General features: G+C 34.3%; 1 protein-coding gene across 1 annotated transcript in view; it reads left to right on the top strand.

The window, feature by feature from the left end:
• Positions 1 to 981: 981 nt before the first annotated feature.
• Positions 982 to 25,659, top strand: part of LOC106061530 (uncharacterized) — a 32,716-nt gene continuing 8,038 nt past the window's right edge. Inside the window, exons 1-8 of the mRNA XM_013219694.2 lie at positions 982 to 1,132; positions 4,768 to 4,902; positions 6,558 to 6,737; positions 7,680 to 7,877; positions 10,739 to 10,945; positions 19,327 to 19,536; positions 22,493 to 22,630; positions 24,021 to 24,158. Coding sequence (XP_013075148.2) covers positions 1,066 to 1,132; positions 4,768 to 4,902; positions 6,558 to 6,737; positions 7,680 to 7,877; positions 10,739 to 10,945; positions 19,327 to 19,536; positions 22,493 to 22,630; positions 24,021 to 24,158 — 1,273 coding nt within the window. The 5' untranslated portion in view covers positions 982 to 1,065. The remainder of the gene's footprint in view (positions 1,133 to 4,767; positions 4,903 to 6,557; positions 6,738 to 7,679; positions 7,878 to 10,738; positions 10,946 to 19,326; positions 19,537 to 22,492; positions 22,631 to 24,020; positions 24,159 to 25,659) is intronic.

Genomic DNA, 25,659 nt, shown 5'->3' with positions numbered 1-25,659 from the left:
AACAAAATATGATTTACATTTACATAGATAATGTTCTAACTAGTTTATATATAGATAATTAAAAACCCATTAAGCACTTTTGTTCACTTTTGTTATATATATATATATATATATATATATATATATATATATATATATATATATATATAATGCAAACTGCATGCTAACTTAAAAAAAAACTACAAATAAATTTTAAAAAATAGGTATAGAATCTAGATGTAGATAAAAAGTTGGTAAAGATGTCAGTGTGTAGGCTTAGGTACTCACTATTGTTATTTGTTTTTTAGACTGACTCACTCACAGACTTAACTTCTATCACCCATTATAGGCCTATAGTCTATAGGCTACCTAAGTAATAAATGACTCTCAAAACTGTATTGACTCTTTCATTAATCGCTTATTTAACTCATATTAATAGTATACAATGTAAAAAGAAATTGGCAAATGTGATGAAAAGAGAAATATATTATCCAAGCTGGCATTATCATTCAAACATCGTGAATGTCATAAAAGAAGTTTATACCGGAAGTACCTCGTCTCAGATTTTGGAGTTGAACGAAACTTATGCTTAGTTACCCTTAGTGTTGGCAGTCCTGTATATATATAGTCTATGGTTTTCATATACATTCAGCATTTAATGCTGTCTTATCATCCTAACATAGTGTACGATGTTAATAAATCTGAGGTAATGGCGTTGTGCTGATTCCTATATAAATAACATAATAAGTTTTGATGGAGGACATATTTTACTAACCTATAGATTTAACAATATTGAATGTATAAGGAATTTCAATTCTATTTACGTATTATCAGCATGTACGATGTTAAAAACTTTGAAAAACTGTTAGGATCGTGTCGTATGACGTAACCGCTGCGCGTTTATTTAATTTTCTTATGTCAATATGCTAAATAAATCAGGAGGCAAGCTTTAAATTTCCTGTTACTATAAATAACTTGGATGACTGTAATTTCGAACATTCTGACTAGAGCTTTATGTACCGTATAATGAAAAGCTTTCATTCCTGTGATATTGAAAATGTGATTCTTTAAAAGTACCCATTAAGAATGTTTTATTTTGCGCTTTTCTTCTTGGGATCGGTCATTGTCAGAATCATCTGTGAAGATGCCGAAGGTAAACATTTTAACATCTGAGAATCAAAGTGAAAATAAAAAATTAAATAACATATGCTTTAAACTATGTTGAACTAAATGTAAGATGCCATAGGTACACATATGGTCAGCTGGTAGCTCTAAACAGCTTGTAGAATTGATTCAATGTAGGCGTATCAAATTCTTAATGTAAAACTTACAGTAAAATTAGACATAATTCTTTTTATTAGACGACTAATTTTGTTTCCCAAATGTACTCAATTTTTATATTCAAAGTAATGCATATAAAGTTAAAACTTACCTAACAATCTAAATAAGATATCACTCAGTCTAAGTATGCATTTACTATGCATGTATGTATGTATGCATGTATGTATGTATATTTTCATTTTTTCATCTAATTAGAGTCTGTTGGCCCACACAACCAAACCCTCTGCCTACCTACACCAGAAACTAAATTAAAAAAACACACTCCATACCAGTACCATTGCCAGAAAACTTGCAACGTAATGACATGTGATTTGCTTATATAAGTTTAATTTTTAGCGACCCCCGAAAGGGGAAAAGACGCTATTAGTTTTGTGTGAAATGTCTGTCCGTCTGTCCGTCTGTCCGTCTGACCGTTTGTCCGTCTGTCCGTCTGTCCGTCCGTCCCGTTTAGATCTCGTAAACTAGAAAAGATATTGAAAATTGGACATCACAATATTTTAGACCATTCAAAGTTCTGATGCAACGGCTACTTTTTTTTTCCTGAAAGCGAAAAATCTAATTTTTAAAATCAGTTATGCAAGTATTTTTTTAAAGAGAAAAAGCTAATTAGTATGCATTATAAGTTAGACCTAATTTAAAACGAATAGTAATCTTATAAACTTTATTTCTCTGAATCTTTTTTTTATTGCGGAATTTATTTTTTTTTTTTTTTGAGGATTTGAATAAGAGATTGAGCCTTTTCAAATAATTAGATCAATTATAAGACATCAGTTAGGCCCGGGGTCGGCAACCTGCGTCTCGCGAGCCACATGCGGCTCTTTGGATGTGAAACTGCGGCTCTTTAGTTCCATACGCAAATATTATTTATTTTATCGAAACATTTTTAAAAAGTTCTGAATCGTTTGTCGAGGATTAGGCTCCGATTCTATTTCTCAGACACTTGTACTCACTTTTCACCATTCCCCTCCCACATTATACGCGTCGCTACTGTTGTCAGTCCGTCGGAAGCTCTCGTCCGTCGTCGGATGTTTCTATGTAGGTTTTAATTCGCTTTCAAAAATACAAACATTTACAGATGTTGAGTATGTCAAAGACTGCTTTCTACTTTTATTTATCTGAAGAACTGTTTCGTGATTTCAAAAACGAACCAGAAATCTTGAAAAAGAAAATCAAAGATTTGCCACTATCCGCTAAAACAGCACAAAATAGATTTGCTAAAATGTCTTCAAATGTAACATATTTGCAGTTGGAAGATATTCATTTTTTTGGTCTTGATATAGATAAATGTTCCGACATAAAGACACGGCACAAGTTGCCCATTTTTCAGTTATATGTTTTCCCAAGGTCCAAAGAAGAACTTCTAGGATTGCTACCGCTCTCGTGACAATCTATAGAGGAAGATAGAGCGAACGCCGTTCAAAATACATTGAAGACAATAGGATCGAGTTAAAATAAAATAATTTCAATAGCAATTGATGGGGCCAGGAGTATGACAGGAAACAATAAAAGGTTAACTACGATTCTTCGGAGCTAAATAAACCTTGAAATTCTTACGTTTCACTGCATAATGCACCAAGAAGTGCCTTGTGCCCAAACATTTCCGGACGAAATAGTTGAGGTAGTGAATTTGGTAATCAAGATTGTTAACAGCATCTTGTGAAAAGCACTCTATCATCGTCAGTTTAAAGAATTCTTAACGAAATGGAGACTCGGTATTCAGACCTCTTTCTTCCCAATTAAGTGTGTAATGGCTTTCCAAAGCTTAAAAAGTTTTGCATTGTGCTTGGATGAAATATACAAATTCCTAAATGATAAAAGCATTAATCCCCTGAATTAGAGAACGACAAATGGTTGCAAACATTTTACTTCATGATGTATATAACAATGAAATTAAATGGTCTGAATCTAAAATTGCAAGGAAATGGAAAACCCAGCTTATGTTTTGGTAGAAGAATTTGTTCCATTTGAAGAAAAATTAATTCTCTTTGCAGAAGATATTCAGAGCGGTAAGTTACTTCAGCACAGTTATAAAAAAAAATCAAAGATGTACTTGTTGACAGATTAGAGCAGTTCAAAACCAACAAAACCTTCTAGCATTCCTAGTGAATCCTCTCAACACAAATAGTAACGAAATCCACATTAATCCGTTTGGAATTGATACTGGATCTCTAGAAATACAATTGATCGATTTAAAAAGTAAAGTTTTAGTAGGTGGAAAATTTACAGTTAAAAATCAAGTTGGATGTCCAGAAATGTATGTAAGTATGTAGGCTTTGCAACAAAAGTGGACAGCTTTAAAAGAAATTCCGCGAGATTGTTCGACGCATGTAATAATCTTCGAGATTGCTACAGTGAGGTGAAGAAGTTGTCATTTGGAGTGCTGACTATCTTTGGATCGACATGTTCGTGCCAGCCTTTGTTCTCTTGCATGAATATAATTAAAAGTAAAGTAAGACGCCAACTAACAAATGAAATGTAGAGTCGTGTTTGAAGCTAAAAACAAAGTTATCAGCCAAATGTATCCAAACTTTCTAAAACCCATGCAAAACCAACGTTCTTATTGAGTTTGTTTGCTCAATTTGTTTGTTGTTAAAGTACAAGTTAGTGTTGTAAGTCAATGTTTAACTGCTTTAGTTGTTACCGAAATAAACAATAATTATCTAATAATGCCATAATTTTCTAATTTGTTTTGTGAAAAACATTACTTATATATCAATAAATAGATTCTTTTTTTTTTCATTGAAAATTTAATTATTTTTGTACTATTTATTGTTTGCAAGAAGAAAAAAAATGTTGTGGCTCTTTAAAATGTTGTAAATTGTAATTTTTGGCTCTTCCGACTCAAATGGTTGCCGACCCCTGAGTTAGGCCAGGGGAGGCGCGGTGGCTAAGCGTTAAGGCGCTTGGCTTCCGAACCTGTGGTCCCGGTTTCGAATCCTGGTGAAGACTGGGATTTTTAACTTTTGGAATCTTTGGGCGCCTCTGAGTCCACCCAGCTCTAATGGGTACCTGACATTAGTTGGGGAAAAGTAAAGGCGGTTGGTTGTTGTGCTGGCTACATGACACCCTCGTTAACCGTAGGCCACAAAAACAGATGAACTTTACATCATCTGCCCTATAGACCACAAGGTCTGAAAGAGGAACTAGTTAGGCCAGGTTCACATCTAACTTTACATTCACTTTCACCTATCCTTTGATGTGGTGGACCGTTGGGGCACTACACAAGATCTGTTAACATTCTTTCTCCATTCTTATCTCTCATTTGTCTTTGATATAATTTACTTTGGATGTTCTTTCTGAAAATATTGAAGCCTGCCTGGGTGGACCACTTCGGGGGCCGATTTTGAGTTTGTGTTTCCACACAAACTGTCTTTTGTAACCTTGTTTTTTTTAAGTTTCTCAAATTAAATGTTATATTTCGTTGTGAATGTTACATATTTTCTTTAGTTAACTGCGGAACAAAATGGTTTGGACCAAAATGTCAATTCATGTGCCAGTGTCAAGATGGTTGTGACACACAAGGCCAGTGCTTAGGGACGAAGGAATGTAATGAAGACTGGATCGAACATGCTTGCCAATATCGTGAGTAATATTTCTGACTGTGGAAGGTGTATACTTTTTTTTAATTTAATAACGCATGAAAAAAAAGTCAACAATGCGTCACTGGGGAAGGGGGTGTATAATAGCTAAAAAGCTATCCGCTTCACATCAGGGAGTTCAAGAGATCAAATTCAGGGCAGGTTAAAAACATTTAGATTCATAAACTGTTTCTGACCGAAATCAACATTAGTTAGACCCTAGAAACAGAAGAACTTAGGCCTCAATGTCATTCCATCTTTTTTTTTTCTATTATCAAAATGGTAGTTAGAATGTAGATGAAATACTATTTTTAAGTTAAACCTCTCTATAAACTTTATAAATCACAACTAATTCATGCTTTTGAATGGGCTAAGACATTTAAACATCTATGCGATGTAGAGTAGCAGCCTGTTTTCCTAGTCTTCTAGAGTCATTAATGTCTCATCGAAGAATTTTTAAATAAAGTTTTCAAAACATATCAGAAGTTATGTTGGTCAAATTTGAAATTATCTATCATCTATCTATTTATTCATCCTGAGTTCGCCCAACTAAACTGGGTTACTCACTTTAGTTGGTGAAGTAAAGAGGGTTCGACATTGAGCTGTTCCCATGACATCCTCGTTAACCGTGAGAAATAGAGTCAAATGAGCTTTACATCATCTACTCCAGTGTTTCCCAAACTTTCGATGTATGCGTACCCCTTGAATAATGTTCGTAACTCTGAGTACCCCTCACCCCCTTACCCCCCCCCTCCCAAAAACAAAAAATAATAATTATCAAAAATAAAAAATGAAAAAGAAAATTGTTCATAAAATATTAATAAATTTTATGTTATAAATAACATTAATTTGCGTCAATGAGAAGGAGAAGCATAATTAATGATTTGCAACGCGTACCCACTTCAAACTCTTCCAGTACCCCTGGGGATACGCCCACCCCACCTTGAGAAACACTGATGTACCCTATAGATGAGACATTACCATCTATAGGGTACATCAGTGTTTCTAATAATAGGTAAATAGAATTGAAATTCCTTATACATTCAATATTTTTAAATCTATAGGTTAGTAAAATATGTCCTCCATCAAAACTTATTATGTTATTTATATAGGAATCAGCACAACACTATTACCTCAGATTTATTAACATCGTACATTATGTTAGGGTGATATGATAGCATTAAATGCTGAATGTACATGAAAACTAACCTCGTATGCAAAGAACTTTAATCCTATACTCTTAATCGAGCATTTCTCAATTCTTGTATATATATATATATATATATATATATATATATATATATATATATATATATATATATATATATATATAGAGAGAGAGAGAGAGAGAGAGAGAGAGAGAGCGAGAGAGAGAGAGAGAGAGAGAGATTGGTAGAATAGATAGATAGATAGATTTTTTGCCACTTTAATTTGTAACTCTGTGATGCACACCAACATGTCATATTGAGAAAGACATTCTTACTATGTGTTCGTGATGCCCTACTATGAATAATCATCTGTACATCGTTAAGTCGCCTCCCTTATGTTATTGTGACATGTATAATAGGTTACATAGAGTTAAGTTCAAGTTAATAAAGTATTTATTTTTTTCTTAGTTGTCATACTTATACATACTAATGTCTCACTACTGTCTTAAAGGATCCATTCCATTTATAACTGAGACATTCGGGATCAATAATGTTGGATCCCCTGCAAGTTCCATATTGCAGGATGAAGATGACTCCACTTGCTTAAACGATGACGAAATTCGGTCTGTAAAAATACTTATGTTTCCAAAAATTGTATTTTTATGGATACGATTAGTTGTCGACAATGCAGGTACATATACAACTTACTTATTTATATTAATATATACATAAAAATGAATGTAATGTGTATAAATATATGCATTTATGTATGTATGTATGTGGTCAGCAGCAGAATCCTTGGCTGGATTGTTCACGTTCATAGAATGCCAGTAGGACGACTTCCACAAGACTCTCTGTATGTTGATCTAACAGAAGGCAGGAGAGCCGCTGGTCGCTAACTTTTACGGTATACTGATGTATACAAACGCGACATGGAGCTCTTCAAAATCGACACTATCAGATGGGAAAAAGTGGCACTGGATAGATCCACATGGAGAGAGAGCATAAAGGAAGAGTCATATGCCATACACAACAGAAGCAGAAAGAAAGGTGAAAATGCAACGGCGCCTGGTGATTATATATGCCCAACCTGCGATCGCAGCTGTGTATCAAGGATTGGCCTCTTTAGTCACACAAGAAGTTGCAAAGGGAAAAGATGAACTCTCGAGACGTAAAATGCCACAGAGAGAGAGAGAGATGTATGTATATATGTATATATAAATACGTATGTATGCATGTATGTATGTATGTATGTATGTTCAAAATTTATTATAATTTGAATAATTATATAAGTTCAAACTATAGTTTTCTCATTGTGGCCTACTAGCTAGTAAGTATTTTCAAAATATATGCATCAACAGTAAAATCTCTAGGGAAATCGTCAATGCCGTTTTTCGAGACCCTTGTCACCCAGGTTCCACTTTTTTTTTTTTTTTTTTTACCTTATGAAGAATTTGCAAGCTGAAAAATAGAAATGTAAAAAAAAAAGACATACACTTTTCTAAAAACTGTTTTTGATGTGCTGATTTGACCTTTACATCACCTACCCTATAGACCACAAGGTCTGAAAGGGGAACTTTACTTTTACTTTTTTTTAAAATTTGAAACTAAAAGTTTGTTCTTGTATCTAAAGATTTGGTAGACAAAATTACGGTGCACGGTGAAGACACTTCTGATGTGCTTACAAAAGAATTCGATTGCTTGCGACAGCAGTTTACCATCGTCAACAACAAGACAGTCTACATACGCTGTGACATGAATGGTGCTGTAAATAGTATCATCTTAAAAGGAGAAGGTCTTACTTCACTCTGCACTATTCAAATTAACCTGGGTAACTATTTCCAATATTATTTTAATGCCTTCCATTTAAAACAAGAAACCTAGAAAGCGTGCTTGCAAAAAAATATTGTTTGGGATGCACTGGCGGATCCAGGGGGGGGGGCGGTAGGGGCAATCGCCCCCCCCCCCCCCCCCACTCGGCCGACCCCCCCCCCCCCCCCGAAGGGGGAGGGCGGACGAATTTTAGTATAGAATTCACACAATTTGTATACGAATTCATTACTTATCTTAATAATATATACTAATTATTTATATTTCAACCTATTTTTAGATTATTTCGCCCCCCCCCTCTAGTATGTTGGCCGATTTGGTGGGGTCGGGAGGTGGCGATTTTTTTCCAAATCACAGCTTGCTAACAGAATCAATTACATATCTATGTGATTAAAACTTGTTATTGATATTTTAACCGATCTTTGTATTATGTCGTTCCCTATTTGCCAATTTATCTCTACTGCCCTTCCCACCTAAACCTTTTGAGGGGGGGGCGGTCCTACTTTAATGGAGAAATCATAGTTTGTGAACAAAATTAGTTGAATTAATATATAGATTTATATTATGTCGCTCGCCTTCTTGTATCTTGGCCGTTTCGGTGAGGTTGGGGGAGGGGGAAATTGCATGTACTGCCCTCCCCACTCTAGCCCTCTGAGTGGGGGGTGGCGGTCCTATTTTTGTGGAGAATCATAGTTTGTGAACAAAATTAGTTGAATATCTATATAATATAAACTACATATTGATATTTGAACTCATTGTCTATTATGTCGTAACACACTCTAATCTCAAATTTTATCATTAGTAAAATTTAAATGAAAAAGGGTTGTACCAGGTGGGAGGGGCGATTCATGCAATCGCCTTTCCCCCATCGGACAAACAAATACTTTTTTTTTTTGTATTACAGTTAGGAAATTACAAAACAAAAACATCACTAATATAATTTATATATACTATAAATTAAATTCTTATATCGAGTCGCCACACCCCTATTCTTTAATGCCAAATGCAATCTTTAGCAGAAATTATTAAAGGAGCGAGGATTAATCGTTTTCACTCTACCGCCCCTCCCATTTCCAGACAGAGTTTATGTAATTTCACATGAATTTATCATAACTATTTTAAGAAAGACTTTGCATTCAAAAAATTAGAATTCAAACGAAATTTTTCAGTATAAGAGTCACGATTGAGATGAGTTCTAAACCCAAATCATTTTTTCATAGTCGCCTTTTTCTAACCTTTACTCAATCTGATATTTTTCTAGTTAGATAAATTTGGGACTATAACTCACAATTTATACTTTGATTTTATTGAATATTATTTATCGAATACTTTTTTTTCGGTGGAGATCCTCAAAGCCAAAATCTAAATAAGTGGGGTATCTTATCTTTTCAAGGAACAAATCGTATTTTTTGCAATGTATTAAGGGCCTATAAATTCATATTAGAATACTATAAGTACAACATTATTCAAAAGGTCCTTTTTTAATAGTATGAATAATGAGTTTTAGGTCAGGAGAATACCTTTCTTCTGTGAAGTATGCAAGAAAACTCTTTTGGTGGCGGGGCTTCGCCCCGAACTCCATGGATGAATAATGAGCTGTAGATGTCAGGAGAATGCGTTACTGCAATGAAGAATGCAAGAAAACACTTTTGGCGGAGGGGCTTCGCCCCGAACTCCACTGATGGATAATGAGCTGTAAATGTCAGGAGAATACTTTTCTGCAGTGAAAAAAGCAAGAAAACGCTTTTGTCGTCGGGGCTTCGCCCCGAACTCCATTGATAAATAATGAGTTGTAGATGTCAGGAGAATGCGTTTCTGCAGTGAAGAATGCAAGAAAACGCTTTTGGCGGCGGGGCTTCGCCCCGAACTCCATTGATGAATATTGAGCTATAAATGTCAGGAGAATACTTTTCTGCAGTGAAAAAAAGCAAGAAAACGCTTTTGTCGTCGGGGCTTCGCCCCGAGCCCCACTTGAAAACCTTATAGCGATGCCCCAGTTGTTTTGTTTTTCACCAAAGGTTGAGAAATGCTGCTTTTTAAAAATTCTCATATATATATATATATATATATATATATATATATATATATATATATATATATGCACGTTTATGCATAGGGTTAGGGTTTACTGGGCATTAGGGTTAGGGTTTGGAAAAAAATCGCCCCCCCCACTCAAAAGTTCTGGATCCGCCAGTGTTGGGATGTTTCTTCGGAGTTGAAGATAGTTTACTTCCTAGTCCAAACCTTCCGCAGGACGATGGGGGATGGCAAGAGTCTAGTGTGCAAACCGCACGACCAGGCAGCCATCCACGTGTTTCATACTTATACGTGTTTCATTGTCTACATTTTTGAAAGCCATGTGTAAGAGTGACTTGAAATATTTGTTTTTTCAGTGTGGCAACTGACTTAAAGGCTAAGTCTTGCAAAGATTTTCCTTAACATAGCTGATGATTTGCTCAATAGTGACATTTTGCTCGACTCTGGGCCTTTTGTGTTTAATTTTGATAAGTTTACATGCAAGAGCAGTCATCTGGGAGACGCCGTTTTGAATTTATTGTTCTTAAATATTTAAAAAAAAAGCCCCACATAAGTGCAAGACCGTGTTAATAGCCAAATACCAGACTTACAAATTAAGACGAAACAAGATTACAAAGATAGTTTGTGTTATCACACAAACTCAGAAGCGGCCTCCGTTAGATCTCTATAGGATCCGCCTATTTGCAAGGAATATTCAAGAAGTGATTTTGTTTTGATCGTCAAAAGTAATAATGTTTTAAAGACTATTTTGGTGTTGGGAAATTGTTTTTTTCTGTCTTGAAAAACAATCATTTAACTAGAAACATATATCTAATGTTTTCGCAGGTCGAAATTTTGCGTTGAGACAAAGGACTGAGCAGACAACTACAGTTGTAAACAATTTTGCAAGTAAAGCCGTAGATGGAGATTGGAGCGGTGATGTCACAAGAGGGAGTTGTACTGAGACTAATAATGTTATTGATTTTACACCAACATGGTTTCTAACATTAGACGAAGAAATTGCTGTAAACATAATTGCAATAATCCTTCCTGGTACCATTTTGTATTAATGATAAGATTTTTTTTTCAATTTATATAATATTTATAATGTATATGTTTTGTGTGTGTGTTGACTTTAATCATTTACAACAAAGATAATCTTATCTTATATAATACAGACGTTACTTCAAAAAAGAAGATGATTACGTCCTACGCGTCATGCATTTAGTCATGCATATTAACCAATGACTTAAATTCTGCCAAGTCACTGGTTTTCCTGGCTAGCTCAGGCAACCCATTCCATGCTCTAATAGCACTAGGGAAGAAGGAGTATTTGTACAAATTTGTCCTAGCATATGGGACGAGGAATGTGCCTTTATCTTTGTGTCTTTCAGAGTATTTTATTAAATTTTGTTTTTGTATTTGAAGATTATGGTTCAGTGTTTTATGTATGATTGCTACTTTACTTTTGAGCCTTCTGTCCTGAAGGCTTTCTAAATTTAGTGATTTTACTAAAGGTGTTACTCTAGTCAAATGTGAATATTCGTTTGTTATGAATCTCACTGCTCTATTTTGTGTCTGTTCCAGTTTCTTAATGTTTTCTTGAGTTGAGGGGTCCCAAACGGAGGATGCATATTCTATTATTGGCCTAACCAAGGTTAAGTAACATTTTAGTTTTATGTTCTTATTTGATTTATAGAAATTTCTTTTAATAAATCCTAATGCTTTGTTTGATTTTTTTGTAGTTTCATCAATATGTGGATTCCATGATAGTTTTTCATTTATTATAACACCTAGGTATTTTGCGTTTTTAGTCTGTGATACTGGTTTGCCATGAATAAGATAAGTGGAATTAATTTGTTTTAGTTTTTTTGTTACTCTTAACAACTGACATTTTTCTGGGTGGAAAGACATGCTCCAATTTGATTCCCATTTCTGTAATTCATCTAATTCTCTTTGTAAAATATCTGTGACTTGTGTTGTTTTTATTGTTCTATATATTATGCAATCGTCTGCAAATAATCTGACTTTTGTTCCTGAAATAATGCAATTTGGTAAATCATTTATGTAAATTAAAAATAGTAGTGGACCCAAGACTGTACCTTGAGGTACACCTGAGTTTACTGTTATCGGTGTTGATTTAGAGCCATTTATTATTACAGTTTGTTCTCTCCCTATCAGAAAGTCTTTAATCCACTGATGCAGTGGACCATTAATGCCGAAATATTTTAATTTTTTAAGCAAACTATGGTGGTGAACTTTGTCAAAAGCCTTAGAAAAATCTAGTAAGATAGCATCTATTTGTTCACTATTATCTAAACCTTTTGAAAAATCATCAATTAGTCCTATTAGTTGTGTTTCACATGATCTATATTTCCTAAAGCCATGTTGGTATGGTGTGAGGACATTATGTTTGTCTAAGTGGTTTATGATGTTGCTACATATTATGTGTTCTAGGATTTTACATGTGATGCTGGTAAGTGATACTGGTCTGTAGTTCCCTGGGTCAGATTTTTCTCCTTTTTTAAATAGGGGGGTGACATTAGCTTCTTTCCAGTCCTTTGGTACTCTGCCCTGGTTAAGTGAAGCCTGAAAGAGTATTTTGAACACTGGGGCTAGCTCATTACTTAGTTCTTTGAGTAATCTAGCTGGAATACCATCAGGTCCAGAAGCTTTATTTGGTTTGGTGTTGGCTAATAGTTTTTGAATTCCATTTTCTTGTACTACTATATCTTCTATGTTGTCTACTTGGTTCAAATTCAGTAATATGTCTTTGTCTCCTGGTGCTGAGAATGCTGATGCAAAGTATTTGTTTAGAATGTTTGCTTTAGTTTCATTATCATTATGTATTATGTTATGTTCATCTTTTAATGGCGCTACGCCTGTTGTTTCCATTTTCTTAGACTTAATGTATGACCATAGGTTTTTGTTGTTATCTTTAGATATTACATTGTTTATGTATTCACTCTGCAGCTGTCTGCTTACTTTTTGGGTTAAGTGTTTAATTTTTATATACTTTTTGTAAACTCTTTCTGCATTAGTTTCTTTAAATTTTCTATAGAGGTTTTCCTTCTGTTTACAAAGCTTCTTTAGTCTATTATTAAACCAGCATTTATTTATTTTGTTTGATGTGTATTTAGTTGGTATATGATTTTCTATTATGCTTTTAAGATGGTTTTTAATGAAATTCCAGAGGTCATCGACTGGTTGGTTAATGTCTTTTTCTAATAAGAATGTTTGTTGAAAGTTTAGTGCAGCTTGGTGTAGTTGTGTTAGGTTACATTTATTCCAGAGTAAGATTTTTCTTTTGGGTTTTGTATTGGCTACTGCTTTTATCTGACTGTGTATTTTTATGATCTCATGGTCTGATAGACCAGGGATAATTTCATAATCAACTACTAATCCAGGTCTGTTGGTTAAGAAGAGATCTAATGTGTTGTTTAATCTAGTTGGCTTTTTAATGATTTGATCTAAACTTAGGTTGTGTAAAGTTTCTATGAAAAGCTCATTTATGTCCTTAAGGTTTTGGTGTTTATCTATGGTTAGTGTTTTCCAATTTATATCAGGTAGGTTGAAATAACCCATAATCAAACAAGATTACAAAGAGAGTTTGTGTTACACAAACTCAGAGGCGGCCCCCGTCGAAGTCGGATCCCTGTCGGATCTGCATATTCGCAAATAATATTCAAGAGGTGATTTAATTTTGATGTAAAATGTTTTACACGTTTCGGATGTTCCTTCAGAGTTGAAGATAATTACTTCCTAGTCCAAACCTCCCGCAGGACGACGGGGGATGGGAGCGGGCAGGGTTTGAACCCTGGGCCATCCATAAATCTGAACGACAGTCCAGCGCGCAAACCGCACGACCAGGCAGCCATCCGATGGTCAAAAGTAATAATGTTTCAAAGATTCATTTGCCGTAAATTTAAATTTAAATTTAATAAAAAAATAGTAGATTAGTTTTAGTATATTAAAACATTACAATATTGATCAAAACGTTTGGAAATGAAAATCTACACTTTTTTTTTTACACTTTAAGTTTAGAAATTGAAATTCTACATCTTAATCTAGTCTATTTTATTCTAAACTAGATCTAGAAATTCTAGATCTAGACTCTAAAATAATTTTAATTAGAATATAAATCCAGATCTAGATATACTGTAATAAAAATCTAGATCTAGTTTAAAAAATCTAGATTAGATCTAAATCAAGATATCATTCCTTTTTTAAACGCGAGTCACATAACGAGGCTTAATAAACATTACTATACTGAGTTCTTTTTTCATTTCATTTGAAGAATTAATTCCATATAACGTCAGAGGGAAAAAAAACACTACGTCACACGGCCAAGCTAGACTAAAAATCGCCTTCATCTATAAGAGCCATTTATCGAGTGTTCATAGACTTTGGTGCACCGAGTGCGTTCTTTAAGCATTTCATTTAAAATATTCATTCCATATGACGTCAAAGGAAAAAAAAACACTACGTCACACGGCCTAGCTAGAATAAAAATCGCCTTCATCATTACGAGCCTTTTATAGAGTGTTCATAGACATTGGTGCACCGAGTGCGTTCTTTTAGCATTTCATTTAAAGAATTCATTCCATATGACGTCAAAGGAAAAAAAAAACACTACGTCACAAGGCCTAGCTAGACTAAAAATCACCTTTATCAACACGAGCCATTTCTCGAGTGTTCATAGACATTGGTGCACCGAGTGCATTCTTTTAGCATTTCATTTAAAGAATTCATTCCATGTGACGTCAAAGGAAAAAAAAAACACTACGTCACACAGCTTAGTTAGACTAAAATATGTTTTCATTAATACAAGCAATTTTTTCGAGGGTTAATAGACATTGGTGCACCGAGTGCGTTCTTTTAACATTACATTTATAGAGTCCATTCATATGACGTCAAAGAAAAAAAATTCCATTACCTCACAATAGGCTAGTACCGGTACCATAAAAAAAAATGTCTTTATTTACACGAGATATTTAACGAGGGTTCATAGACATTGGTGCACTGAGTTCTAATAGATATTATTTAAAAAGGATCAAAGCCACATTGTTTTTGCGTTTTGTCTGTCAGTCGGTCTGTCCGTTATCTTGATATAAAAAAAAAACAACTAAAAGTTATTAAAAATTGATTAACCTTTTTTTTACGTTTCAAAACATCGCAATAATTTTTAGGTATGAACACAATTGAAAAGTTTATATAATAGATTGTTCCGGATGTTTGTATAAATAGTAAAAGAAAAAGAGAATTTCAGATAAATGTAATACCGTTAATTAAATTATTTGGATGGTCTCGTATAAAAATTAGATGTACTACAGCCACGTGGAGAGATTTTCATACCTTACTTTGGTGTTTGGATTCTGTTTTCCTTAAAAATCGGAACATAATATTAATGATAATTAGATTTTTTAATGTTTTAGGTAGAAAATTAAATGTACTGTAAGAGAGTAGTGAGTTAAAATATTTTTCATAAAAATCCGTAAAAACATTATTTCGTAAATGAGAAGATTATTTGTTTATTAATTAGAAGAGGGAGTTCAAACAATTATTTGGCGTTAGTAGATTTTTAAATAAATTCGGAAATTTCTGGCGACGATGTGTAAGAAACAAAATCCGGAACTTTCTTTATCGATTACAAAACTTCTATGTTAGGTTTTACAAGAAAATTAAATGTCTAAAAAGTAATTTTCAGTAATCAATTCTAGTAAATTACTTTTTTTAAAAGCCTTATGCGATTTCAAACAATCATTAGGCATAATTCATGTTTTATAAAACAATATCCGGAACATTTTTACACTTAATGAAATATAAGTCAGTATAGAGATTATGATTTAGCATTAATATGCTATTTACATAAAAAACGGAACAACATATTATTGATAATGTGTTTTTGCAACGTTTAAGCATGGAAATTGAATGTAATATAAGTTAGAAGAGCAAACAAACATTTGTTGGCGTTGATTAATTTTGCACAAAAAAATCCGGAACAATCAATTTTAGATACTTAAAACTATTGAGATGTTATGGGAGGAACATTAAAGGGTAAATCAGATTTTCAATAGCTTTTAGAGTTCTAGTTTTTTAAATCTAATCGTGACGGACAGACCGACCAACAGACAAAACGCACAAAAATAAGCTTCTTTTATTCGGATGGGGGCACTAAACAAAAAATAAATAAAATCTGATTTTTAAAAAAAGTTTAAAGAATTGGTTTAGCACCTGATCATGTTGCGACGTTACGCTACTGCACGAAAATCGCTGCATAAAAAGTCCATTTAAAAAAATGTGCGTGATATTTACATACAAAGTGCATTATTAGCCTTTATAAACAAACAGAAATGTTTTCTTTTAATTTTAGCAGCTAGTTGACCAGAAAAAACGTCTTTAACTATTATTTGTATTTGTTGTAAACATTTCCTGTACATTTTAAAAATATATTTGACTTAGTGATACTGAAAATACACAAAAATTGTCCATCTTTGTTAGCATATTGTAACATTGCCTCCCTTACATTTACGTAATTGTTTTAGAATTGGTGTATTTTTATGAAAAAATCGCTTGCATAATTAATTTTCTAAATTAAACGGTTTGCTTTTAGAAAACCAAAAGTAGCCGTTGCACCTAAACTTTTCAAGCCGGATTTAATGATGAAATAATATTTTTCATATCTCTTCTAGTTTTCGAGATCTGAGTGTGACAGACGGACAGACGGACAGACGGACAGACGGACAGACGGACAGACGGACATTTTGCACAAACCTAATAGCGGCTTTTTCCCCTTACGGGGGCCGCTAAAAAACTGCATTTGTATTTGTCTCTTTAAGTGTAGTAATCTGATTACATAGTTCCTGCATGTATTCTAAACTAGAATTTGGTGGTCTGTAAATGCTGCCTATTATTAGGGATGTTGAGGTGGTATTAATTTTACAAAATGTTGATTCTACATTTTTTGAGTTAGGTAAGGTAATTTCTTCTGCTATAAGAGTGTTTTTTATTGCTAAAAGAACTCCTCCATGATTATCAGCCCTATCTTTTCTAAAAATTTCATAATTACTATTGAAAATTTCTGCATTATAAATTTCAGGATGCAGCCAAGTTTCTGTTCCTGCAATTATGTCTGGTTTCTCACATTGTAATAAAATTTCTAAGTCTGCTGTTTTGTTCCTAATGCTTTGAAAATTTATAACTAAGGTTTTAAGGTATTTTGGTATTACTTCTTTAGTAGGTTTGTTTAGTGAGGCTGTTGTATTAATTTTAGTAGATTTAGGTTTAACAGGAGTGGATCTGGCTAGTGGTTGGTGAGTTTGGTTCGGGATGGTGTTTAGGATGTTGTATGGGTTAGAAGTGTCCGCATCAAAGGAATCAAACAGTCCTGATGTAAACTGAGGTAACCCACACGGTACACAGTGCCATGATGCGTCTTTGTTGCCTAAGGCATAATACACAGGTGTATTCATATGGAGACATGATGCATGGTACCATTCATCGCAGGTGTCACATTGAATGGCTTTCTGTTTCAGGGTGCATATTTTTTTGCAGATGTTGCATCTATCTTTAGATCTAGGCCCTGGATTTGACTCTACATCTCCTGCCATTAATATTAACAGTGATAGGTATTTATTTCTGCTGTGTCTGATTGAGAACTTCCATTTGTGATGGGTAATCTTCTTTAATGTTATAGATGTTTATGTTAGGTTATTTTTGAAGTTGCATTGTTCTAAAGTGTGATGATTGATTATGACTGTTGTTTCCTTTTTAAGTTTAGTGTTGACAAAGGTAGATCTAGTTCTGTGTTCAGCTAGTGTGCATTTGGTGATTATTAGGATAAATAGCCAGAGCAATTGACATCTAGGGTATATTACGGGGACGATGACACACACTAAATATATATTAATTCATCCCGTCTGTTTGTCTGTCTGATAGGATTCTTTTACACTTTTTTTCTTCCATTTGTTCAAATACTAATGGTCTATGTCAACACCAGAATAGTCGAAAAAAAAGGGAAATCAATCAATAAATAATTAGTTTTTGTTTATATAAAAAGGATAAAAAAAAAACGTATAATATTGAGACATATGGTAGTGATTTAACGGTTCTCTCCTTTTACTCATTTTTTTTTTTGGTAAATATTTGGCTTTTTAAATTGTTCAACATATCCCATCCTGAGCCTCTAAGGCGACTCTGCCTACAAGCTTCATGTATAATAGTCTGCCGAGCCTTGTTTCGACCTCGTGGCTATATATATTTCTGTCAAGCGTCTTACTGTACTTATGCCTGAAAAAACAATTCCAAAGAAATGAACCTATGTGAATTAATTATGCACTTTCAGCAGAAGTTTCGAAAGGTTGATTTACAAAGCATCTAGTAAAGTCGACCGTAGATTGGACACTACTCCTCTGTAATAATGATACCATACAACATAGCAGTGGCATAGCTAGCTATGTGCGGGTGGTTCGAGCCGCACGGGGCATCAAGTGACAAGAGGCATAAAGAAAGGACAATTTAAACTTTCTCAGTAAAAACTGCACAAACTCAGAGACTAGTCCATTTGAACTGTAAACGTTTATTTATTTAGCTACTTTGTTGATATCCTCTATTCTTTCTAAACTTAAATATGAACTAAAGACTAGCTTGAGTTGACAAGGTTTGTTGACATCTCTAAGTAACACACTTATAGACGTCCACGTTACTTTCTTCTAAGGAAAATACCAAACGGCAAAAAAAGTTTTCATAAAAAAGTTAACATCCCCCCACCCGGTCTGTTTAAGTCAGTTTAAGAGATTATCACAAAATTTGAGCACCTAATAAACTTTTGGATCTTCAGATTGAAACAAATCTTGAGTGCTCCTAGCGAAATTAACAAAACTGAATTTCGTCTGGAGCGAAAGAGGGTTCAACGACTTATCAAAGTTTCTTCAGAAGTACTAAATTTTCAAAACAAGAACCTGGTGAGCTCGAGTTAAAACAAATATCGCCTTTATAGCTCAGTCCACAATATCGTGATCTTGATTCGCATATATGTGACGTTTGTGTCTACATACACATAGAAGTTTGTTTAAACTAAAGTTGATCAAGAATTATTTGCAACTAACGATGACTAAATTACGACTGACTTAATTGGAAATGTCATTTATTATCCACGAATTTCCGGGGAAAAAATTGATTTCACCAGCAAATTAAACATGCAGAATTCATTTGAAGCATTTTTTTTTGTCTTTGTTAAATTAATTTTTTGCGAATTAACAATAGTTATTTTCTGGGGGTGGGGAGTCTTCGTTTTGCTGTTATGTTTTTTTCTTTTGAGGGCATCATGAGGAGCTCCCGCACAGGCCATCAAATACCCTAGCTACGCCACTGCAACGTAGCATGTCTAACTTAATATAGTCGACATTTTAAATGCTTTTTCTTTATTTCTTCAGATAAATCAACATCAATGAGCAGAGACCTGTTAAACTATAAAATATTAGCCTTGGACAAGTATGACTCACTTATACTGGATATGATGCTCGAAAATACTGACTTTATTGTGAATATATATAAAGCTCTGATTAAGAAAGTCATTATACAAGCCAAAAATAAAACTTCTACCATGGCATCGCTTTCATTATGTGAAGTTCTGGTGTTAGGCGGTAAGATATAAATCGTCCTCTAACAATTAAAAAAAAAATATGTTTGTTTTGAATGATTTTAGTAAACTAATGTTCAAACTGGTGAAAAAATAAAGGTTTTGTCTTTATCTGGTGACATGAAGACCATAGCAATGGAAAAGGTTTTTCATGTTGCTAAACAATGATTTATTTTTGGTATATGCAGCGAATTTCTCTCATTATATTAATCTTTGGGATCAGGGCCGGCTGCTTAGAATGGCTGCCTGGTCGTGTGATATGCGCTTTGGATTTTCTTTCAGCGGCCTTGAAGGTGTCAGATTTAAATCCTTCCCGCTGCCACTCAAGTGGTTCTAGGAAAGCTTTGGGATAGGATGTATATATCTTCAGAATTCGGAGAGACATCCGAAACATGTAAAACATTTTACAAACATTTTATTGTCAAGAAAAATAAAAGGTTGTTTTGATTTCCATAATTTTCTTGTAGTTTCCTGATCAAGAATATCAGGACACAGTTGGCTTTGTCCGTTAATGCTATAAACTATCTACATCAGAATGGGGGCTGAACCTCCCATGCACCTATTAAAGAAAGTTTGGTAGTTTATCGTCGTCATCAGCAAGTTTTATTTAAGAAAGGGCATGACACCCTTTCTTTCCTAAACAGAAACCCTGCTATTGTGTGCAATGCATGTACGTAACCATACAGTTCAAGAACCTGAAACCTCCCTGACCTGTCGAGATGAAGAAATTTGAAAGTTTCCTCATCCTCCCCATAAAAGGGCACCATGAGTCGAAGTATGACTTTAACCGTTCGAAATTTTAGCCAACGAGACAGAAGCATGTCCTGGACAGTGCTATAATAACTTGTTCAGACAAGGGCAGCACCCGACACAAGCTTTTTTTGTACTTCTCCATTATTGAAACCATTTACACCCCCCCCCCTTTCTTTAGTTTGAAATTGTTACTTGATCTTAATGGAAACTCAGTCTCTGCTCAGTAAATGGTGTTAGCCTAATGACAGGTTAAGGTTGTGTAACAGGATGGAGATGAAAATGACGACAATAATGGTGATAACGGTGTTTCTGGTAAGAAGGATGACGTTGATAATGACCTCGACGACGATTAAGATTTTAATCTAAGATTATGATACTGTGATGATGATGATGTTTCAAATAATGATTTAAACATTGATGGCGAGGACAACGATTAACTCTTATTGATGCCTATTGGGACCCAAAATGAGTCATTGGCGTGTAATAACAAAAAAAAAAAAACAAAAAAAAGCCATTATTAAAATTCCATTCCCATACATGTGGTTTCATGGACTCGAATGGAGATTTTGGATCTCCTATCGAGCGCCTCCGGAGGTGGCGGATATGGGAAATGCCCTCCAGATAAGGTGGGTGTCAGTGAAAAAATACCCGGGATGGACCAACATCAAACCTGCTGCCCTACAGGAAGTGGAGAGATCTACAAAGGCGAAAGTAAACGCAACTGTCCAGAGAGCTGAATGGGGCATTCCCCCAGATGGTTGATCGCAGGGCTAACAACCCTGTCATGCTTCTACACACAAGAAAAACCGAATGATTTTAATGAAAAACGACAAATGACCTAGGCCTGGTAAAGGACATGCGTTTTCTTCTGACATAATAAGAGTTTTCATACATCTGGAAGAATCATCTCGACCAACAGGACTTGAGTTCAATAATATTTACATGAGGTACATCACAATGACAATGGACAATCATACAGAAAAACAATAAATTAAAGCCACTAAGCACAAGTTTTAAAATGTTCAAACTTTCAAATATCCAAAAATACAATTAATTTTTAAAAAATGACCTACTGAAAAAAATAAAAAAACGAAAGCAGGAGCAAACAGAGCATTCTATTGCACCAGGGGCGGACTGGGTGTCAAAATTGGCCCGGGCGTTTCTATACAAACCGGCCTTCAAATTCTATATCATGGGCGTCCACTTCTAGTCCTACCTGTCCTCAAAATCATTATGTTAAGTTTGATAATGTATCGATATGAATACGTACTGTGAACTTTATATCTTTATAAAAAAATATGGTCCTTATGTTGTTTTTTAACCGCTCAGTATGTACGCCCTAAAAAGGATGAAGCCTACTGCTAGCACTGTCTACGAGAGAAGGCTATTACATTATTTCGGAAAATGTGTTAGACAGCATTAGACTGTAGAGCCTGTGAAAGATTTCTTTTGACACATTACGCTCAGAGGGTCTTTTTATAAGAGAATATTACAAAAACTTTACCAATTCGATATGTGGCATTTCGATAGCCCTTTACCGGCCCATTTGGGTACCGGCCCATCGGGCATTTGCCCAAAATGCTCAAATAGCCAGTCCGCTCATCACTTACTTAAAAACCAAACAATATCAAGAAAAACTAAGAAAACGATATTCAAAATCTTTATTATATAAATGAGACCTGGCCACTGACAAGACAAACTAAAATCTACCAAAGTCTTGATAACGCTAAATACCTAGGGAAATCTAGGGTGCTATACGAGATAAAACTAAGTGGAGGACACATACTTACCATGAGATATATCATTTGTATGAAGACCCACCGATAGTGACAGAAAAATAAAAAAAAAAACAGACTACGTTGGGCAGGTAACATTAAAACAATGTCAGAGAACAGGGGAGCGAAAATTGTATACCAGCAAAAAAAAAGAAAAGGCAGAAGACCCAAAGGCAGACCCCGAATGCAATGGATTGATGATGTAGAGGCAGATCTACAACAGCCTGGGGTTCGGGCGTGGAGACGAAGGGTTCAGGAGAGATCTGAATGGAGGGATGTGTTGGCGCAGACCAGAGCCCTTCATGAAATGTAGCGCTCCTGTGGCAGTACAATAGTTTTAGAGAAGTGTTTTAAAGGTATACATAGAGAGCATTTTTCATTCTTTTTTTTTTTTGTATTTATTTGTTTATCCATATTCACATTTATTTTTAGAATGCCCACCAGGAAAGTGGGGACTGGACTGTAAGAAAGACTGTAATGACCACTGTCCAGAAAATTGTAATGAAATAGACGGCTCGTGTCCGACCCAAACAAGTTGTCTGGGATACTTTCCACCAAAGTGTACACAGGGTTAGTTTCATTTTGTCCATATATATATTTATACTGCAATGTTAGATTTTCAAAGTTTCGCTGACTTTCAAGATATTCAATTATAGCAAGGGAAATATAAAAAAAATACATTTAAAATAACACTTCCATTATACAACTCAAAATAAAAACATATTGATAATTTTTTTTTTTAAATTAGCTCAAATAGGGTATTGAACTCGTGATGTTGGCACCTAAACTTCTTTCAAGATCGCGATAGTCATTACAAAACCGATGTTGGCTCTAGATCTAATTCTAATACTCAATCTAAATTTACTCTGAAAAAAAATATAGTGGTCTAACTAGTTTTCCCCATGTGACCAACGTGCTAGCATTCTTTTTTTTTTCAGCGATATACATCAACAGTTAAATTTCTAGAAAAATCGTTAAAGCCGTTTTTTTTAGATCAGCTTTTAGGTTCTGCCCACACGACTTACATGAAGTTATGACTTGAATAGAGGTATTGAAAAAAATTATCTACGAAATTTACAACCTTTATCATCACTATAAAGTATATATATTGTACTATTGTGCAATGTGTTGGCGCATTGCGAGAGGTGAGTATTCAGAAAGCGAATTAAGATGATTTGTGACAGTCAATTAATTGCAGTCGACAAATCGGACACGTTACAACATAATAATAATAATAATAAAGGTTACGTCTACTATTGATACAGGTACAAGATGTAAACAAAAGTGAAACAGCTAGTGCAAACCTGCTTGTAACTATTTCTGTACATTTCTTTTTGTTAAAAATTGAGAATGCACAAAAAAATGAATTTAATAATAAGAGTAAATGTCGCTGATAAATAGAAAACTAAAGCAATCTAGAAACACATGAAAAATAAAAAAAAAATATTTTTCAAACTAGAAGCAAGATGTCACAGGTTTTTCCCAACTAATGTCAGGTACCCATTAGATCTGGGTGTATGTACTCAAAGGCGCTCAAAGATACCGAAATTTAAAATCCCAGTCTTCACCAGGATTCGAACCCGGGACCCGCTCAGCCAAAGCGCTTCCATATTATTTTTAGCTTGGTCTTAATTTACAAATACACATGTCTACGGACCGTTCACTGCGACCTTATTTCACGACCATTGCGCAGACACCAGAATGAATATAAACACCATTTCCTTTATCGAACAGTTACATGTACATATTTTTTTTTTTTTTAAAGCATTTTAATTTACATCGTGTTATTAGTCTTAAAAGTTGTGTGTGTATTTGTATAAGTTGGTGCGAGAGGGTGTGAGTGTCTGAGTGTATTTTGGTGTATCTGGGTGTGTGAGTGTGCCCTATAAATATGAACACTTTTAAATATTAATGTATTTTTGTTATCACCAAATCGTTTTGGGGCTCTATTTTGTTACAGTGTGTCCTCCTAACAAATGGGGCGTTAAGTGTAGAGAAAACTGCCCTGGTGCCTGCGCCTATAGCTACTGCAATAACAGTTATGGCCATTGTACAGCTGGTTGTAATGGATACTCGGATCCACCGTTTTGCACAGAAGGTAAAACCTCAAAGAAAATAAGACTTAAGTTTCTGGATATTTAAAACTATACTAATCAAGAAAAACATGATAAAGCAATACCTCCTTTATTCAAGATTTACAATTGCCATTTTTCTCCCAATAACCAGATTATGTTAGATTTATACATGAAATGTGTTTTCTTTATTTTTAAAGATAATAACTCTTGTATACAACTTATAGAGTGATTGTTTTTCTCTTAATAACTAATGAATGCTAAATTAAAAAAAAAACAACAACAATGGCATATTTTATATCCGTCATCAAAACGTCCGGTCGGTTCAAATGGCAGCGGAAAGAGCAAGCACCTGTCCTCTCTCTTGATGATCTACTCATTTTATTTTATTTTTTGTTGAATTACTCCAAACCCAGCTATTAATATGTATAACACCAGCTGTTAATACAGATAAGAACTAGTCTTGATTTTTAAACTATTGAAGCTTTTATTACTTATTGTAATAAATAACACTCAAAGAAAACTCATGAAAAAACATATCGATATATTTACATATATATAGATTTCGTTGGTAAGAGGTTTATTGCGTCATCAAAATGTGATGCTCGTTAGCAGAGGGTGCTCAGAACTATTCTTTAATTTGTTAACTCTTGAATCAATAAAGCCTTACATTTGAACATGATAGTCATTTAAAGAACGCGATAGTCCTTTCAAAACCCGATGTTGAATCTAGATTTGGCTATCTAGCCAAATTTAAATTTATTTCTTTTTTACTTCGAAAAAATTATAACGGTCAAAGTAGATGTAGAGAACTAAGTTTTGTTTTTTTAGGGGTTAAATATAATGCTCCAAACTGTCAATAATTAAAAGTGTTAAAGCATTATAGGTGTGATACTAAATGTATCGTGCAATAAATGCTGGTAATTTTAAAATATATCGGTTGTATGTGGGTTCCATGGCTCAAGTAGGATATCCTTCTCTATTTATATTTAACATGAAGAAAATGCAACAGAGGTTGACTCTCCTGTATTATTTAATTATTAAAAATGTATCACACTCGACAAAGGAGTAAAAGGTTAACATTTATTTACAAACATTCGTTGGTTATACATAAAAAACGCTTACACTTCTGCATAACATTAAGATAACTAAATATGACCTGAATAATACTTGAAGGCGCTTAGACTAGATTCCCTAGTGTACGGTAACGATAAATTGTGACAGTATAACATTATCAAGTATTTTAAGCAACACACATAGAAAGTATAATGAGTATCTCTTTTCCCTAGACAAAAAAAAAGTAACCACAAGAACAACAACCAACATCCTACTCAGACCAGGTCAGATCTCCAACTGACAAACTGACCACTCGCTACACTTATAACCTCTTGAAAAGCCAATGTTGAAAACTCAACTCACAACTGAAATCAATTAAACTAACATACACACACTATCAGATTGTTGAGTTTTCCCCGTGAGGCCAACAAAACACTGTCTTAGGCATGTCTCCCCCGCTTCAGCTTACGT

This window comes from Biomphalaria glabrata, chromosome 5 (assembly GCF_947242115.1).
Source record: "Biomphalaria glabrata chromosome 5, xgBioGlab47.1, whole genome shotgun sequence".
Lineage (NCBI taxonomy): Eukaryota > Metazoa > Mollusca > Gastropoda > Planorbidae > Biomphalaria > Biomphalaria glabrata.
The sequence above is the reverse complement of the archived record's forward strand: the minus strand, read 5'-3'. Positions and strand labels throughout refer to the sequence as shown.